This window comes from Pongo abelii, chromosome 15, assembly GCF_028885655.2.
Source record: "Pongo abelii isolate AG06213 chromosome 15, NHGRI_mPonAbe1-v2.0_pri, whole genome shotgun sequence".
Taxonomy (NCBI): Eukaryota; Metazoa; Chordata; class Mammalia; order Primates; family Hominidae; genus Pongo; species Pongo abelii.
This window is the reverse complement of record NC_072000.2, coordinates 99,018,012-99,036,713: the sequence shown is the minus strand read 5'-3', so window position 1 is coordinate 99,036,713 and position 18,702 is coordinate 99,018,012. Positions and strand designations below refer to the sequence as shown.

The window sequence follows — 18,702 nt, the reverse complement described above, 5'->3', positions numbered from 1 at the left end:
TGACTCATTGGTATTTTGTGGGCACCTTCTCATTGGAGAGGAGAAAAAAAAAACAAGTTTTATCTTTTGCAAAAATGTAGAATGCAAAATGAAGGTTAGATGGGCTCATGCAGGCCTGGCTCCTTGACCAGCACTCAGCATGGTTCCTTGTGCCTGCCTGCTGTCTTTGGTAAGGCTCTAGGACGGGCGTCTAGTGAGAGCCAGGGGCAGGGCATTTCTCCAGGTGGCCTTGGATGATCCAGTTCTTCCCCACTTCTTTCTAATTTGTAGTTCTCGAGAATAACTGTAGCATGGGATGGGAATACAATATCCTGAGATAGGGAAGGACTGGCCAGAACAGCCCAGGCTCTGTTCCCATCCTCCCTAGAAACATGGTGTCCTTCAACACTTTAACCCAGCAAGTCCTGTTACCCCGGAGTATAAAACCCAGTGCTACAGATTGCATATGGTTTGTCTGGTCCTGCCATGTCCCATGTCAAGATTCGATTCCCAATGCTGGAGGCAGGGCCTGCTGGGATCCTGTTTGAATCATGGAGGTGGATCCTTCATGAATGGCTTGGTGCCATTTTCGTGGAAGTAAGTGAGTTCTCACTCAGTTTCCGAGAGCACCAATGTTAAAAAGAGCCTGGTGTAGCCTGGCCAACATGGCAAAATGCCATAAAAAATTAGCCAGTCATGGTGGTATGTGCCTGTAGTCCCAGGTACCGAGAGGCTGAGGTGTGAGGATTATTTAAGCCTAGGAGGTTGAGTCTGCAGTGAACTGTGATCACGCTACTGCACTCCAGCCTGGGCAACAGAGTGAGACTCTGTATCAAAAGAAAAAAAAAGAGCCTGGTGCCTCCCTCCCCTCTCACTGGCTTCTGCTCTCCCCCCATGAGATCTCTGCATGTGACGGCTTCCCTTGTCTTCCACCATGAGTGGAAGCAGCCTGATGCCCCAAACAGAAGCAGATGCTGATGCCATGCTTCTTGTACAGCCTGCAGAACTGTCAGTCAAATAAGCTTCTTTTCTTTATAAATTACCCAGCCTCAGGTATTCCCATATAGCAAAACAAACAGACTAAGACACCCAGGGTGGGCTGCCTTCTGCGGTTCCTCAGCTGCTGTGCAAATGGAGCCCACACAGATGAGACCCCATGTTCCCCAGGCAGCTTTCCTGAGCCTTGGGGACCCAGCTTGCAATGAATCCTAGGCTTCTGTTATCCTTTGCTGCCCATCTATCAGTAATAAGCCTACTTCATGTAACTCGTGTGTGGGTCTCACTGGACTCAGGCAAGTTGGTCACCAGGGCACAGTGATCCTGCTTTGCACCAGATGTAAGATTTTGTCTCAGATGTACCTGTCCCTAAAGCCTGTGTGGGTCCCTTCTTCTGTGCAGTTGGAAATCCAGGAACATGAGCCAGCTGACAGCCAAAGTCACAGTTGCAGTAACTTACATGGAGGATGATACGGTTTGGCCCCATGTCCCCACCCAAATCTCACCTTGAATTGTAATAATCCCCATGAGTCATGGGAGGGACCTCGTGGGAGGTTTTTCCCATGCTATTCTCATGATAGTGAACAAGTCTCATGAGATCTGACGGTGTCATAACGGGCAGTTCCCCTGCACACACACTCTTGCCTGCCACCATGTAAGACATGCCTTTGTCCTCTTTCACCTTCCACTATGATTGTGAGGCTTCCCCAGCCATGTCGAACTGTGAGTCCATTAAACCTCTTTTTTTTTTAAATATAAATTGGCCGGTCTTGGGTATGTCTTTATTAGCAGCATGAGAACAGACTAATATAGTGGGTACAGACAGTTACAAATACCCACTGTGTGTCTAGACTGGGCAAAAAATCTTTAGGATACTCATTTTTCCCATTCTACTCACTAATAGGTAACCCTAAAGCAGGCTTTGTCTGTAGGCTTCAAAAAGGTGTTGCTCATATTTTTCTCAGCCCCACACATGGATTAAGGGGCCAGTGCCACTCCCCTGCCCTGCTGGCCACACCAACTTAACCTCTCTGAGGATCATGGGGGCAAGTGCATTTAGCAACCTGCTGCTCAACATGTAGCCACCATACCAGCAGCCTCAGCATCACTGGGACCTTGTGAGAAATATGTGACTTCAAGCCCCATCCCAGACCTGTTGATTCAAAATTTGCTTTTTAAAAAGACCCACAGGGAATTTGTGCATGTAGTAAAGCTTGAGATTCATTAATTTAGCAAAATAGATAAGACTGGAATGCAGCTTGCCTGCTTTCTAGCTCAGTGAACTTGAGCACGTCTCTGAAATTCTCTGATCCTCAGCTATGAGAAGGGTTGAATCATAAGAAGTTGCCTTTTTTTTTGTATCTACAAAATATAGGTACAACCCAAATATAAGCAATTTCATATGGTTCAACCAAATACTTATTTTGTTGGATTGTTGTTGTAATTCATTGTAAAATGAGATAAGAGATAGAAAGCATTTGGTACATAGTAGGTATTTGCTCAATGGTAATTACTGCCTGTGTGCAGGGAGAACAGCCTTGATCACCATTACTATCCTTACCCCCACAGGTTCCTGTGGAAACGAAGCAAAAGAACTCAGGTATATGCAACTTTCCCTTAAATTTGAGCCTGTAATAGAAGCTGCCTGCCGTGTAGGCCATTCTGTTCTTTCTGAGTCACCCAGCATGTCTGAGGGGGTGTTATCCCAGTGGGTTTACAATCTTCCCCAGAAAAAGCATGCTTCCTGTTTCCGTGTGGAAAGTCATCACCAGGAAGGGCCGACTGAACTCAGTGCCTGGAGCGGGTGGGAGGTCAAGGTCCGGGCGAGGCCCAGGGGTGAGCTGAATGCTGGTGGCTGCAGCAGCTTCAGAGCCCTTCTCATCCAGCATCATCATGGCCTTATGAGTGACCTGCAAGGAAAATTCTAGAATCATCAAGCCACCCCATAGGAAGGACAAACCAGGCCTTTATGTTGGGGCCAATTTTTTTTATTCTGTTACTTAACCCCATATGTATCCATCAATTCACTTACCCAGTCAGTGATTCTGCTATCTACCCTTTAAAAAATTCACTATCCATCTACTACTCTTATATACTCCTGTCTGACTGTTGTCCACCCATCATTGATCCATTCAACCAGCCAGCCAGCAAATCATACTCCACACCCTCTCAGCCATCTCTGCATGCACCACTCACGTATTCACATACTTGTCCATGCACCACTCACTTACCCACCCATCCACGCATCATCCATGCACCTTGCTACTCATGCATCTTTCTATCCATGATTCCAGCTATTCGCTATTCACCTATTCATGTATCCAATCACCAATCTCCCCATCTGCATCCATTTTTATGGCTGGCATCTGCATTATACTGGTTGCAGTATATTTTGAATATCATACCAGCATCTATCTGTCCATCCACCCATTTCTCCATCCATTCATTCATGCATTCATCCAACTACTCTTTCACCCAACCATTATTGACTTATTCTTTCATTCACTTCATTTTGCTAATTTATCCTCACTCATTCCATCACTCGTTTATTCATGAATTTATTCCGTGTGCATTTATTGAGTACCGATGCTGTGCACTCCACTGTACCAGGGATGGTAGAGGATAGAAACATGGATTGGACTGACTTTGAAGAAGCTCATCATTTGATCGGGAAGATAAGACAGGTAAAGAGAGCAAGAGTGGAAAGTTATCAGGAGAGATTTCTTTCTGCTTTGAGTGTGGGGGTGAAGGATAAGAGCAGAGAAACCTTCATGGAGGAGGTAACATTTGTGCAAGGCCTTGAAGGATTGATATAATTTGAATATTCAGAGATGGGGAGAAAGTTTTGGGTGGTTTAAAAATAAAAAGTCTGAGCCAAAGTAAGAAGGTGAAAACTGTGGGGGCATGTAGGACGCTGTGAAGTTCAGTTGAGCAGGACACTATGAAGAGTAGGAGATGTAGTCTGGACAGCAGGGTGATGACTAGATCATGGAAGACTTGGAAACCTTCAGTTCCCTGAGGACCAAGCTGTTCCCCATGTTCCCTGTCAGTCCTTTTTTATTTATTTATTTTTAACATAGCTTGTACTTTAGGTCTAAAAGCGTGAGTGACCTCCCCAGGAAGCATCCTCTGCACTTCCAACGTGGGGACATGATTTGCACATTTACTGCCTTCCCTTTCCTTATTTCCTTTGGGATCCCCAGTGTCTTAACAAAGCAGGTTGCAGTCATGGAATAAATGCAAGGAAGCAAATAGCAACTTGCAAAGTTAAAGGAAATAGCATCTCCTGTCTTTAAGGAGGTCCTGGAAATTTCCCTCCAGTGTTCATCAAAAGACACTAAAAGGCCCTCTGAAAACACCATCCCCAACTTACTTTAGAAATGTTCAGTCCAGGCTGTCCAGAGAAGCCTCCACCCACAGTCACTCGTGCGAGGAGCATCTCCAGTCTGTAGGTTTTAGAAATGGAAAATTTGGGGAAGTGGAAATCGAGTTCTCTGTGGAGAGACAGAAATTGGGTTGCAGTAGAGATCCTGAAACAGCCTCTCACCTTCTTCCCTACCTGGGGTCCCTCTGCCCTACAGCCCCCCTCCATCCCATTCTCTGAGGGGCAGTGGGTGTGAGCTTCCTAAAAGGCATACCATCCCCAATTCACCTCAGTGTGGAAGGGGCTTGTAACTACATTGACATGGAAGCCCTATGAGGAAGACACTGTTATTCCCATGGGATAATAGCAGATGATACGATGATGTTCCCAGGAACCCAGAGAGGGCACACCTTGCTTGTTCTGGGGATCCGTCAAGCCTTCACAGAGCAAGTGATAGCTCTACTATGCCATGAATAAAGAATAAGAATCCCAAAGAGGGCTGGGTCAAGAAAGGGCACGCCAGGACGAGGATTTGCACACACAAAAGCCCAGGGCTGAGGAAGAGCCTGGCAAGTTCAGGAAACTGCAGGGAGCTCAGTAGGTTCCAGGAATAAGCATGGGGGAGTTGGGAACACAAAAAAAGGCCGAGGAGGGAGAAGGCTGAGACTGGGAGAGGCCAGAGCACCAGGCTCTTAAACAGCCTGAGGGGCCAAGGGAGCCCATGACAGGTGACAGTGTCTGCAGCAGAGGTGGGACTGGAACCAGCCTCCAGACTTCTGGCCCAGTGCTCTCTCTAGTCCTTCCTCCCCAGGACCCAAACTGATATCTTCAAGGAGGCCAATGACAATGCCCTGGAGAGTGACAGAGCCCTGAGATGGGACAATACCATGGAGGTGACAGCATCCCAGGGAGTGACTGTGTCCCTGTGGTGACAGTGCCATGACAATGTGTTCTGGGGGTGATGATGCCATGGGTGGAGGGTGACAGTGTCCTGAGGGCATTACTGTCTTGGAGGGGTGACAATACCTGTAGGGTGACAGTGTCCTAGAAATAACAGTGCCTGGGGAATGACAGTGTTCTGGGGTGTGACAGTACTCTGGGAGGGTGACAATATCCTGAGGGATGACAGTGTCCTGGAAGTGAGATGTCCTGGGTGATGTAACAGCATCCTGGGGGAGAACAGTGCTCTGAGTAGGGACAGTGTCCTGGGGTGACAGTGCCCTGGAGGTGACAGCACCCTGGGGTGACAATGCCCTTGAGGTGACTGTGCTCTGGGGACACTTTACAGTGGCTGAGGGAGTAGGCAGGGCCTGGCCTCCCTGGGGCTCTGCTGTATACAGGCTACCTGGTCCTGAGCAGACTGTCCCACTTAATCAGTGTTTCTGGCAGCAGGGCAACTTCCAGCTGCTTCATCTTGCCCCTGTTGGGGAAGATGAAGAAGGTGGTGGTGTTCCCAACGTGGTCCATCTGCAGCACAGAGCATTGCAGCTCAGGGTTGTGCAGGAAGCGGTGGCTGGCCTTCTCCTTCATCATGGGCACCCACACAGCACTGTGCTCATCTACAAAGAACTCCTTTGGGCTGGTGGCACGTGAGTCAAAGGGCTTCATCCACTCAGCTGAGGGGAAGAGCAACACGGATGTCATCCTCACAAAGAACCGAGAACAGGCTTGGGGTCACCCTTCTGGCAGCTTGTGGGAGTGGGGAAAGCACCTTGGATGCTGGAATCTTGGAGTCCACACTCAGGAAGCCAAGCCCCACTCAATAACTCACTCCTGAGAGGTCCCTTAGTACCTGTGTGGCCCTGGGGGCTGAGCCCGGAGCCTCCCTGAGCTTCTGTCTCCTCATTTGAAAGTGATCAATACTATTAGAAAGTATTATAATAGTGTAATAAGATTATAATCACATAAGCATGAATGGTCTCTCATCTCCTTAATCTCTCCTGGAGGTGATTAATTTTTAAGAAAAAACGTATCACTGTGGCACAAGCTTCTTGAAGGTAGGTGTGGATTTGAAGGCTAGGCTCTGCCTGGCTTTGAAATCTAGAGCAAGTTACCTGACTTTGCGTCAGTTTCCTCATCTTTCAAGTGCACATGATAATATCTATCTTGTCGGGTTGTGATGCGAATTAAAAATTAAATATACACAAAGCCGGCATGTTAATAAGTACTTCGTAGTCAATATGTGTGTGTGTATATGCGTAACCATGTCTACAAATTAACACCATCAATAGTTATAGATGCATATTTGAGTGATGCCTTACTGGCTCAGGCAAATAAGCTTTCTTCTTTTTAAAAAATGTATTTTCTCATCTGTAAAATGGGAACATTGATCTTAGGCATATCTGCTAAGATAAGCCTGGTCCGTTTCACCCAGGTGAGAGAGTCAAGGCAGATTGTGGGGTACACATGCTTTGAGACCCACAGAGCACTGTACAAATGTGAGAACTGAGTTCACCTCCTGAGTCCTGAATGAGAACAAGGGGATAACAACACGCGTCCCCCTGCCTGCCCCAAGATGGCCACCATGACGTCAGTATGGTCTGACTATTAAACTAAGCCAGGCATTAACAGCGGTGGGTTGAATGTCATGACTGTATTGTTTAAACACACACAATGGTGGGGACATGCAGCCTGTTCACTCTTTTGGAAAAAATTAAGGACTTTAAAAAAATGTACGCCTCTTCCTGCTCTAATCTGTGCCTCCTAAGGCCTGCCAGAGGAAGGATATTCAGGTTCCTTAATACAGTGGTGGCTTCTAGAGTTGCTCAAAGGGGAGCTCAGCCTTCCGTTAGCAGAATCACCTGTGTGGGGAAGGGAGGCGAGCTTCTTCAAATGCAAGGTCATGGGTCTTGGACTTACTCCACTGAAATCAGAATCACTTAGGATAGGTACGAGATACCCGCATTTAAGCAAACTCTCTAGAGAGTTCATATGCACATTAAGTTTGAAAAAGTCTTCTTTAAAAACAAACTCTTCCAGTATCATTAACATGGAAAAGGGGATGAGTTCCCTGTTAGGGGAGGCATTCAAGTGGAGACATCAAGGATTCAGGGGCAGACACCGAGTGTTATCTATATCCAAGTCAGGAGGGGACACTTTCCAGATGCTGTGAGGGGTAGGGCTAGGGTGTGATTGGAGCCTGGGTTCTGGGATTCTGAGAAGGAGATTTGCATTAGGCGCACACGCTCTTACCTCTGAGGAGCATGTGATTCACCAGAACCACTGTGGTTTCACTGCCGAGGTCCTTCTCCCAGGCCCCGAGCTTCCCCTGGGTCTGCTTCTCTATGTATTCATCAATGTGTTTTTGGGCCTCCTCTAGGCTCTGGTTGGCCCTTGCACCCAGGCCGCTGAACCTGCGCTGGTCTATGGTCAGGAGGAGCCGGGGACCCTGCCCAGGGAGCCTGAGCAGCAGATCCCAGAAGCCCTCCTGGATCTCCGCCTCAGGCACCACGGTGAGGTTGAACCCCAGGCCCTCCAGGAGTTGGGTCCTGCTGGCCACTGGGGCCCCCCGAGAAAGCATGGCCAAGGCCAGGGAGATGCTCACTGGGGAGAAGAGAATGTTCTCTCCGGGGGCCTTCAAAGCCAACTGTCTGTAGAAGTTGAAGGCAAAGTCTATGTTGCTCACAGAGATTTTGTGGCAGGGCAAGGCAGGCCCAGGGCTGCTGTCCTGGGGGCCAGAATGGATGAGATCAGAAGCTTCTTGGTCAACCAGGGCCACACAGTGAGCCCCAGCCATGAGCACAGTGACCAGCGGCCACCACCGAGGGGCCTCCATCCTCTGGGGTCCTTGGTCTGAAAGCAGCGTGGCAGACAGGACAACAACAATGTCAGTGGTAATGATAATGGTAATGTGTGATATTCACCCAGTGTCTGCCCTGTGCCAGGCGCCCCGCAAATACTTCAAGGCTCCCCTTGCCTCTCCTGGGGGCTCCCTTCCCATGCCTTCCTCCTCACCCCTCAGCTTCCTGCTCACAAACAGACATGGGGGATCTCTGGACAAAGAGCCCCTCCTCCAGAGGACCCTTCTGTGAATCCTGGCTGCACCAGATCCCAGATCTATGACCTCAGGCGATTCACTTAGCCCATCTGAGCCCCACTTCTTATCCCTGACCTTAGACTTGCAGGAAGCTTGTGAGGAGGGGAGGGCTGGGTGGTGCCTCATGATACAGCGAGGAGTCCAGGGCTCAGCTCATGTAAGCACAGCGACCTTAGGCAAGTGGCCTTGCCTCTTAGGACCTTGCCTTCCACTCTGTGCCATGCTGCTAAGAATCCCCACATCACAAGGTTACAGAAATTCAAAGCAATCATGCTTGGAGCACACTAAGCCCAGGACCTGGCACAGACAGCCCCAGGAGTGGCAGCAGACTTGGGGCCTCCCTTCTAGTGGTCTGACTCAGCAGGCCTCTCTGGAGTCTGGAATCCATTTTGGCAAGGGTCTGAGCTTGTCCTGGGCCCCACTTAGGGAACCATTGTGATCCTTTTAACAGGTAAATCAGATGCGTTCACTCCCTGCTGGAGACTTCCAATGACCCTATAGCAACTAAGAGAAATCCTGTGTTTCTCACCACACCTTAGGAGGCCTTACATGACAGGGCCCTGCTAGCCTTTCTCACCCCCTGCTTTTTTTTTTTTTTTTTTAAACAGAGTCTTGCTCTGTCACCTAGGCTGGAATGCAGTGGCATGATCTAGGCTCACTGCAACCTCCGCCTCCTGGGTTCAAGCAATTCCCCTGCCTCAGCTTCCCAAGTAGCTGGGATTACAGATGTGTGCCACCCCCGTATCCAGCTAATTTTTTTCGTATTTTTAGTAGAGATGGGGTTTCACCATATTGTCCAGGCTGGTCTCGAACTCCTGACCTCAGGAGATCTGCCCACCTTGGCCTCCCAAAGTGTTGGAATTACAGGCGTGAGCCACCGCACCTGGCCTGTGACCTCCTTCTGACCATCCTTTCCCTCCCTCCCTCTGTTCCAACAACCATCCTGGCCTTCTTGCTAGTCTAGAACTTACCAAGCTTCTTCCTGCTCAGGACCTGTGTACTTGCCGTTGGCTGCCCAGAGCAGCCTTGCTCTCGCCCTTTCCACAGCTCACTTCCTTCCTTCACTCAGTTGTCTGTCCAAAGGTCACCTCCCCAGAGAGACCCCACCTCTGCCCTCGCCACTCTCACCCTGCCTGGTTTTTCTGATGCCCATCTGGCATGATAGGACATGTTTGTCTGGTTTCTCCACTAGAAGATAAGCTCCATGAGAGCAGATACTCTGTCTCATGCATGGTTCATTCCTAGTGCTCAGGGCAGAGTGCTCACTCAACAATATTTGTTGAAAAAACAAATGGTTCATGGGCTAACCTTTGGGGGGCCTCCTTCCAGGGCTTCAGCCTTCACCTAGAGCACAGGCATTTTCCTGCCTCTCTGGGATATAACACTGGACCGTTCCTAGCTTTCTCTGCTGCAAGTGCTTGGCTTCGCATGTCCAGTCTAGGCTTGGGTTAGTAACTGACAGAATTGACCATCATCACAACCCCTTGTCCTGCCTCTGATTTTCCATGGGACCTCGGGCAGCCCTGGGCCTTTCTGAACTTGAGCTTCCTCATCTGTGTTAGAAACAATCAGCTCAGTCTCAGCCTCCAGGAAAGCCTCTGTTCCCTGTGATTTACTTATCGACAGAGAACCAACCATCTCCATTTGCCCATTAGCCTGGTAATCTGCTTTGGTGAATGAATATCTTGGTTTTGCTGAAGTTTGCACTTTCATCCTCTTATTATATTTAACCTTCATTCATTCACTCATTCATTCATTGAACAAACATAGACAAAACATCTGCTACATGTCAGGACTTGAACTGTATGCTGAGGACACAAGATGAATGAGACACAGTGGCTCCCTTGGGGAGGCTCGGCTCCTGTGGGACAGACATGCAGAGATCTGCACAGGGTGGTGTGTGCTGCATGGCAGGGTGGTGTGTGCTGCATGGCCAGGCTGGTGACAAGCTGTCTCGGGTCCAGTGTCCTGTCCACGCTCACATTCTTTAGGTGGGGTTCCATTGTGCCTTGCTGGTGAGAGTGTAGATGGAACCTAGCAGCAGCAGAGGCTTCCTCTGAGGCCCCAAAACTATGGAGCTTTTGAGCAGAAAGGATGCCCTGGTCCAACCTGGGCTCTGGACAGACAGGAACACTGAGGCTCCAAGAGAAGCTCGTTCATGTACTCGCTGACTCACTCACTGAACGAATATTCAGCGGTCAGGGCAACAGGGACTGGCAGCCTGGGCCCTGCCTGGAAGCAGCGTGCCAGTGATTGCAGGGAAATGTGGGGAGCTGATTACAGCTCAGTGAGGAAAGGGCGATGGCAGTTAGAGGTGAACTGCAAAGGGTGAATGAGGAGCCTACAGGAGGCATGGAAGGTAGAAGTTCCTGGAAGGTTTCCTGGAGGAGGTGGCACCTGAACTGAAACTGGAAGATGGAGCAGGAGAGAGGCAGGAAAGGGGTTTGGGGGTTTCAGCAGAGGCAAGAGCATGCTTGAGGCCACGGAGGCAGGGTGAGTCAGCACCACCACAGATTGTTGCGTATATGCGCAGCTCCTGGTGCACAGTGGGCACGTGTGTGTGTGTGTGTGTGTGTGTGTAGGTGTGTACAGTATGATGATATAACTTGTGGCAAGTTCAGCAAGTCAGCTGGGGAGCTGGGGATCTAGCTCCACCCACAGCCCCCAACTCACCTGAAAGTGAATGCTTTCCGTGAGATTTTGGAGGAGGTGGGGAGATTCGGCAGGTTTAATGGCCCTTGAAAAAGTGCGTCCCTGCAGGGAGGGTTGTGACGGGCTGGATTTCTGGGAGTAACGCAGACTGAATAAGGCTGCCCTTGGCTCAATGTCCACCCTTGGCAAAAACCAACAGAGGAAAACAACCTGCCCTCCACTAGGGTGATGTGGAAATCCGTGTGTGGAGAAGAAGGAGCTGCGGAAAGTGGGCAGTACTCTGGAATTATGGTGGGTGTCCTGGAATTGTGGTGGGTGTCCTGGAATTGCGGTGGATGTCCTGGAATTAGGGTGTGTGTCCTGGAATTGCAGTGGGTGTCCTGGAATTGGGGTGGGTGCCCTAGAATTGCGGTGGGTGTCCTGGAATTGGGATGGGTGTCCTGGAATTGGGGCGGGTGTCCTGGAGTTGGGGCGGGTGTCCTGGAGTTGGGGCAGGTGTCCTAGAATTGGAGTGGGTGTCCTGGAATTGCGGTGGGTGTCCTGGAATTGGGGTGAGTGTCCTGGAATTGGGGTGGGTGTCCTGGAATTGCGGTGGGTGTCCTGGAATTGGGGTAGGTGCTCTGGAATTGGAGTAGGTGCCCTGGAATTGGGGTAGGTGCCCTGGAATTGGGGTGGGTGTCCTGGAATTGGGGTGGGTGTCCAGGAATTGCAGTGGGTGTGCTGGAATTGCAGTGGGTGTCCTGGAATTGCGGTGGATGTCCTGGGGGCAGGTCCCAGTTCCACCACTTTTGTTCTGCCTGACACTCCCAGGCCTCAGTTTCTTCCCTCACCCTCCTTACTGCTCAAGGTTGACAGGAAAGTTATGCCTAGTGATATACACAGAGGTTCTAGCAAAAGGCCAAGCAAATTGAAGCAATGCTCCTCCCTCTCCTGGTCACATTCTTTTGCCCAACACACATTATGGACACTTAACTGTTGTGTCAGACACTGTGCTCATCACAGGAGCACAGAGATACCCAAGTCATAGTTCTTGCCTCCAAGGAGCTTGCGTTATGATATTTTTAAATGTCATAATTGCTTTTTCATTTGGGCTCTAATACTTTTTAAGTTGTAATGGCTAGTTACAATGTAATGGTTATTTCTTCAGGAAAGTCAATAGAACTTTCCCCTTTAATGCAATGTGAACAGAAAAGTTAATATGTACTCAATAGAAAGAGTGTTTGCAAAGCCTTAGCAAATCAAACGCTTTGTGTTTCCTGAGCTGGCTTGGAGGCAGAGATGGCACAAGGTGACCTGCAGATTGAGTGCAGATAAGATTCACAGAAGATAACGGGTCTGAGCCAGAAGTAATTTTCTTCCAGCTTTGCTTGTTATTACTATATCTTTGCTCTGCTTATCCACTGTCTTGACATCAATAGCCACACAGTCACCTCTTGTTGACTCCCTAAAACCTTCAATTCTTGATGTTCACATCAGGGATGGCACAGCAGGAGTCTATTATGAGATTCATTGTATTCATTCATTCACTAATTCATTCATTCATTGTGGAATGCTTACTGTGTCTGAGGATGATGCATTAAGTACTGGGGAATAAGGCACAATCCTGCCCTCAAGGATTTTTTTTATTTTAATGGCTTTATTGATATATAATTTATATATTATATATTTCACCCACTCAAAGTATGCCATTCAATATTTTTAGTATATTGACAAAATTATATAACCATCACCACAATATAATGTTATTTATTTATTTATTTATTTACTTATTTATATTTCAATAGGTTTTGGTGGAACAGGTGGTGTTTGGTTACATGAATAAGTTCTTTAGTGGTGATTTCTGAGATTTGGGTGCACCCATCACCCAAGCAATGTACACTGCACCCTATTTGTAGTCTTTTATACCTGACCCACCTCTCGCCCTTTCCCCCAAGTCCCCAAAGTCCATTGTACCATTCTTGTGCCTTTGCATCCTCACAGCTTAGCTTCCATTTATAAGCGAGAACATACAATGTTTGGGTTTCCATTCCCGAATTATTTCACTTAGAACGATGGCCTCCAATTGCTGTGAATGCCATTATTTTGTTCCTTTTACGGCTAAGTAGTATTCCATGGCATATATATACCACAGTTTCTTTACCCACTCCTTGACTGATGGACATTTTGGCTGGTTCCATATTTTTGCAGTTGCTAATTGTGCTGCTATAAACGTGTGTGCAAGTATCTTTTTTGTATAATGATTTCTTTTCTTCTGGGTAGATACCCAAGAGTGGGGTTTCTGGAGGATTTTTTTTTGTTGTGGAAAAATGCAAACATATACAAAAATAGAGAGAATGGTATGATGCACCCCTATATACCCATCAGCAGCTTCAGTTATTTTCAATATAAGACCAATATCATTTTTTGATACCTCCCAATCTCTTTCTCCCTGTGGAATATTTCAAAGCAAATCCTATAAAATATTTCATTTTATGTGTAAAAATTGGGAAAAAATCATAATTGTAATAGCATGTCACACTTTTAAAAACAATAATTTCTTAATGTTATCAAGCCATTAACTGATTCCTAATCATTTTTTCTTTGAATGCCAAGTGTCTTCTGTACTTTCTTTTATTAACATCACAGTACTTGCATCAAGATACATAGCAATGATAACATATTTCTTTTTAAAGCTTAGTATTAAATATTAAATCTCTTTCCCCATTTAAATTTCACATTACTCTGCCAAGAAAAAACAAATTAAAACTCAAGTTACTTCAAGCCTGGACACACTTCCATGATTATCCGGGCTGTGTTAGAGTTGGAGGCCTTATTTTTTCTGCTATGTAAGCAGATTCAGGCCCTAGAAAGATGGGATCAGGTTATACAATGGTTTTTGAAAAGTGTGCTACAAAAATGGACGGCCTGTTACAAGCCAGGATACAAAGTAAGGATGAGGGTAAGGGAGGGACATTTTCTTCAAGAAAAAAAGCAAATTTCCCAAGAGTTCCACTCTATAATTTTCCCAAAATGGTTGGGGTAAAATCTCAACATGAGGTTCAAAGTACTGTCTCTGTAGGGGCCGGTAGTTGCTTTGCCAAAGAGAGTGAGTGCTGAGGAGGGGATGGCTAAGTTTCACCATGCCCCATCCTCAGCTAGGAGAATGAAAATGAAAAGTTTATTGCCCAGTGGGTGTGAAAGTGGGCTGAAGCTTGGTTGGTACTGAAATCTCTAACAGTTTCTTCTAGAAATAGACAACTCAGACTCCTCCTCTCACTTTAGTGAAGAAGTTATTTTTAAAAAGCCCCTGGGCTGGGCACAGTGGCTCATGCCTATAATCCCAGCACTTTGGCAGGCCAAGGTGGGTGGATCACTTGAGGTCAGGAATTTGAGACCACCTTGGCCAACATGGTGAAACCCCATCTCTAGTAAAAATACAAAAATTAGCTGAGTGTGGTGGTGCATGCCTGTGGTCTCAGCTACTCAGGATGCTGAGGCAGAATTGCTTGAACCTAGGACGCAGAGGTTGCAGTGAGCCGAGATGGCACCACCTCACTACAGCCTGGGTGCCAGAGAGAGACTCTGTCTCAAAAACTATAAATATAAAAATAAAATAAAAGCACTTAGGAAGTTCCTCCTCCACCCCTCAGATGGGAAGGCTCAGAGAAGGGAGTCATCAGTGCAGTCACCTTCTCGGCTGTAACGGAATTCCTGAAGGTTGGAGACCCCACAGAAGTGGACAAAGGCCACTGTCACCATGAGGACATGGAAAATCTGCTGAGACTGGAACCATATGTCAAATTTTCCAGGAAAGAAGTCCTCAGGAATTTGAGCAGCATAAAGGCCAGCTCTGGTGATGTACATCACAGCCACGAGGAAGAACCAGCCCATCTGGCCCACTGTGGTGGCCTTGACAAAGCCCTCAGCAATAGGAAAGTGCATGGTGGGCACAATACCGCCCAAGCCAAGTCCCAGGAACACCCCTGCCCTTGTCTGCCAGTTTTTAGGAGTGACAAACCAGTCCCACTGTCACAGTGATGGCAGAGATGCCTAGGACACAGACGATGGAGAGGTAGATGAGCCATGGCTGTGGGAAGCAGTAGAAGGAGCAACAGAGCCAGGGGACGAAGCTCCTTATAAGCAGTGGAGCAATCCCTGAATAGTACAGTTTGGAAAAAGTCCGAGAGACTTTCTCTGAATGACAGTAGACAGTGCGGACAAGCCAGGAGAAGCTAAGGCAGAGCACTGCACCCAAAAAGAATATCCCCCAAACCACCTTCTCCTGTAGAGGGGCTGTGAAGTACATATTTGGTCTGAGCATGGTCAAAATTTCCAAAAAGAGAAACAGCACGAAACCAAGCAGATGGGTCTGGATGTTGCCAGTTTCTGTATGGATATAGAAGATGCTCTTGAAGCAAGCCCAGAAGGAGGACATGGGTTGTCTATGGCCATATAGCAGATAGTCATTGTCCTTCAGCCAGTCAGGGAGCCCATCATATTGATGGTGGCAGCAGCTTTTCTGGAGCTGCCACTGCGGGGCTTGTCTGGAGCTGCCACTGGAGCAGCAGCACGGGGAGTGGGGGCGGGGGGCAATGCACGGCCAGGGTTGCATGCTCTGTGGAGCCAGTTGGGGCTGGTAGCAGTAGGGAGCCCTGTCCCCTACCGAATTGGTGGGGGTGGGACCCCCATGCGTTCAGGTGCAGCTGCAGCCGCCCATCCTCAACTCCAGACCCAGGCGTCTCTGTGCTCTTGGGGACCCAGGAAGCCCCTTGCTCCAACAGGTTTTAAAGTGCCTGCTCCCACTCCCGGTGTCTGCTCCAGGGTGAAGCAAAGTTGTGGCTGGGTGTGTGCACACTCAGAGCAGCGCTGACATGCCAGCCCCCTGCTGCCTCAACACCCTCCAGACTTTGAGCTCCAACAAGCACAGGAGGGAGGTCAAGGGGGTGCTGAGGGCAGCTGGAGGTGGGCCTGCAGACACCTCTTGGCACAAACAGCCTGAGTGCTGTGGGCAGCAAGTTAATGGCAGGAGGCAGACAGTTTCCTGGGCTGAAAGGGGTGGATCCCCAGTGAAGCCCCACCTTCAAGCCAGGGACAGCCTGAAGCCTGGGGACTGGGCTGCCAGTTCTGAGTGGGGTTCTGTGGTACAGAGTGAGAACTTATGGTGCTTTTTCTGGGCCTGCCTATGACTGCCCATGGACCAATTAGCATGTACTTCCTCCCTTCTGAACCTATAAAATTCCTGGGCTCAGCCAGACTCCAAAAGGTGTTAGGACAATCTGTCTGTGGAAAGCAGCTACCCACTGCACGTCTCCTGAGAGCTATTCTGTTGCTCAATGAAGCTCTTTCACGCCTTGCTCACCCTCCAGTTGTCCATGTACCTCATTCTTCCTGGATGCAGGATGAGAACTTGGGACCCACCAAATGGAAGGACTAAAAGAGCTGTAACACAGACCTGAAACACGTCCCACTGCTCACCACGTTGCGGGCAACAAGAAGGAGAGAATAGCTGATCCCTTTTGGGGAGCCCAGACCTAGGGGCTCCCCAAGCCAGGGCTGTGACACCCTCTTTGAGACTCTTTGGTTCCTCATGTCTCCAAGCTTCTGGGTGCCACCATGTTCCCCTTGTCCACATGTGGGTGCCCATAACGGAAGCCACGTGTGGTACATCTGGTCCAGCCACAGCCTTGCATGGAACCAGCCCCTGTGCCAGTGCCTAGAGCTGCCCGGCCCCCCACAGCAGCCAGCATGCCTGGCTGTGTGCAATGGCCAGACCCTGCACTCACTCATTCACACAGCCTTCGCCGCTCTGCTCTTGGCTCGCCCTTGGCGGGTGTGGGATCCAGGCTGATAGTGTGAGTTGAGTGCAGCCTGCTGGGTTGAGTGGGTGGAACGAGCCCAGCAGACACAAACAATACTCAGGCATTAGGTGTTGCCAGCCACAGAGGTTTCTGGCTGGCAAAGCGACCCCTTCCCCTCAAGGATCCCATGACAATATGGGATGACCCTCCAACATCTGTCCCTCTCAGACCTTGTACACAAACTCCTCCATCTTCTCCATGGTGTGGTGGGCTTGCAGGGGAAGTGTCAGTACCCACACCTCCTCCTCTTCTTCCTGGGGCACTGGGCATATTTGCTCTTCTTCAGCTTTGTTTGGGTTGGTGATTACCCATTTGCCCTTCTCTTGTAGCAGGGCTCACAGGGCTCACAGTTCAGAGTTCAGCCAGTTCCACCATGTCAGTTTCCCTGTTACTGGCAGGAGCCCCATTCCTGTGCCACCACAGACCCTTTGTGAGAAGACATCTGGCTGGTACCTCGATACCCTGCAACTTCATCTTGGGGAAAGTTTGGGGTCTCTCAGCCCCAAGGGGCAGAGATCTCCCTGTGATGGTAGAAAAACTCTCTGTGATGGTAGAAAAAGGCTGGTGGGCATGAACCGGGTCATGATGCCCCACCCTACATCCCGTGGCACTGGAGGTGGCCTGCAGCCGAGAGACCCTGATCCTCAGTGCCCTCCCCATTCCAGAAGAAGTGTGTCACTGTGACCCTAATTGTTTTTTTTTACAGTTGATTTGTTTCAATTAGGATCCAAATAAGTTCTGTATATGACATTTAATCTCTCTCTTTCTCTCTAATTGAGGTAAAATTCACATTACCTAAAATTAACCATTATAAAATGTTCAATTTGGTGGCATTTAGTACATTTATATGTTGTGTAACCATTACCTCCATTTGGTTTCAAACTATTATAATCACCCTTAAAGGAGATTCCTTACCCATTGAGTAGTCATCCCCATTCTTTCTCTCCTTAACCCCAGACAAGCACTAATCTGCTTTCAGTGTCTGTGAATTTAGCTGTTCTGGATGTTTTACATAAATGGAATCATACAATACGTGGCCTTTGTGGCTGGCTTCTTTCACTTAGTATAATGTTTTCAAGGTTCATCCACATTGTAGCTTGTGCCAGTGCTTCACTCCTCTCAAACAAAGCTGGGTTTGTTAAACTCTCTGAGCAAGGGAGAACACCATCTTGGCAGCTCAGCAAAATCTTGAAAGAGGGTAGTTAAGGGAAATACAGGGTCTCATGGGCTGGAGTTACTCTATGGTGCCTTCTGAGTGATACTTCGAAAGCATGGCCAGGATTTGTAAACTAAGCGAGTAGTCAGTGTTTTTATCTATGAAACCCATGAGTCTGTCTGGAATTACTCTTAGAAGCATTTGCTGTGGCCTTGCCTTGGAGCACATGGGTCTGAACATGCTGCTGTCATTACATTCTGGACCTAGGCAGTACATGTAACAAGTCATGGTTGGGTATAGTTTACCTGTTTTGCACATACTGGTTCAGTTTGCTTTGCAAGTTGTGATTTTTGTTTCATTTCTTATTGGGATCAACAGTTTTGCCCAGAGAGGATGCTCTGGGTATCTGGGGAGCAGACGGTCATCAGGAAAGGGCTGTTGAAATGCACAATGGTCAGTGGGGTTTTCTTTGTAGAGAATTGAAGCTTAATTCCTCTGTGCCCTTCTTGGCCACATCAATCACAGCCCTAAGCAGCACCTGTGGGCCCAAGAGGGCATCACACATGTTTCTGGTGTGGCAGAGGCTGTGGGCGGTGGAGCTGGGGTTGTGGAACCCAGCCAGGTCTTTGACATGTCTTGTTATTATTATTCTTTCTAATCCACCTGATGGTCCTCTAGAGTA

The 18,702-nt window shown here is 48.4% G+C and overlaps 1 protein-coding gene and 1 pseudogene across 1 annotated transcript; both read right to left on the bottom strand.

Annotated features, from left to right (window-relative positions):
- Positions 1-2,400: 2,400 nt before the first annotated feature.
- On the bottom strand, positions 2,401-8,705 carry LOC100460684 (putative serpin A13). Its single transcript, XM_002825065.5, has 5 exons — positions 8,462-8,705; positions 7,532-8,131; positions 5,685-5,955; positions 4,349-4,469; positions 2,401-2,885 (listed from the first exon to the last, which is right to left on the bottom strand). The coding sequence occupies exons 1-5, from the start codon at positions 8,499-8,501 to the stop codon at positions 2,676-2,678; spliced, it is 1,242 nt and encodes a 413-aa protein (XP_002825111.5). The 5' UTR covers positions 8,502-8,705; the 3' UTR covers positions 2,401-2,675.
- Positions 8,706-14,666: 5,961 nt separating this feature from the next.
- LOC100459581 (adiponectin receptor protein 1-like) lies at positions 14,667-17,306 on the bottom strand (annotated as a pseudogene).
- Positions 17,307-18,702: the final 1,396 nt, after the last annotated feature.

What these genes read in the sequence shown, in the direction of transcription:
- LOC100460684 (XM_002825065.5), bottom strand. Translation starts at nt 8,501, where the DNA reads ATGAGGCACCACCCAGCCCTCCCCTCCTCACAAGCTTCCT. An exon ending in GAATCACATGCTCCTCAGAG is followed by an intron (nt 5,956 to 7,531) that starts GTAAGAGCGTGT and finishes TCTTCCCCTCAG; the next exon opens with CTGAGTGGATGAAGCCCTTT. An exon ending in CTGGACTGAACATTTCTAAA is followed by an intron (nt 2,886 to 4,348) that starts GTAAGTTGGGGA and finishes TTTTCCTTGCAG; the next exon opens with GTCACTCATAAGGCCATGAT.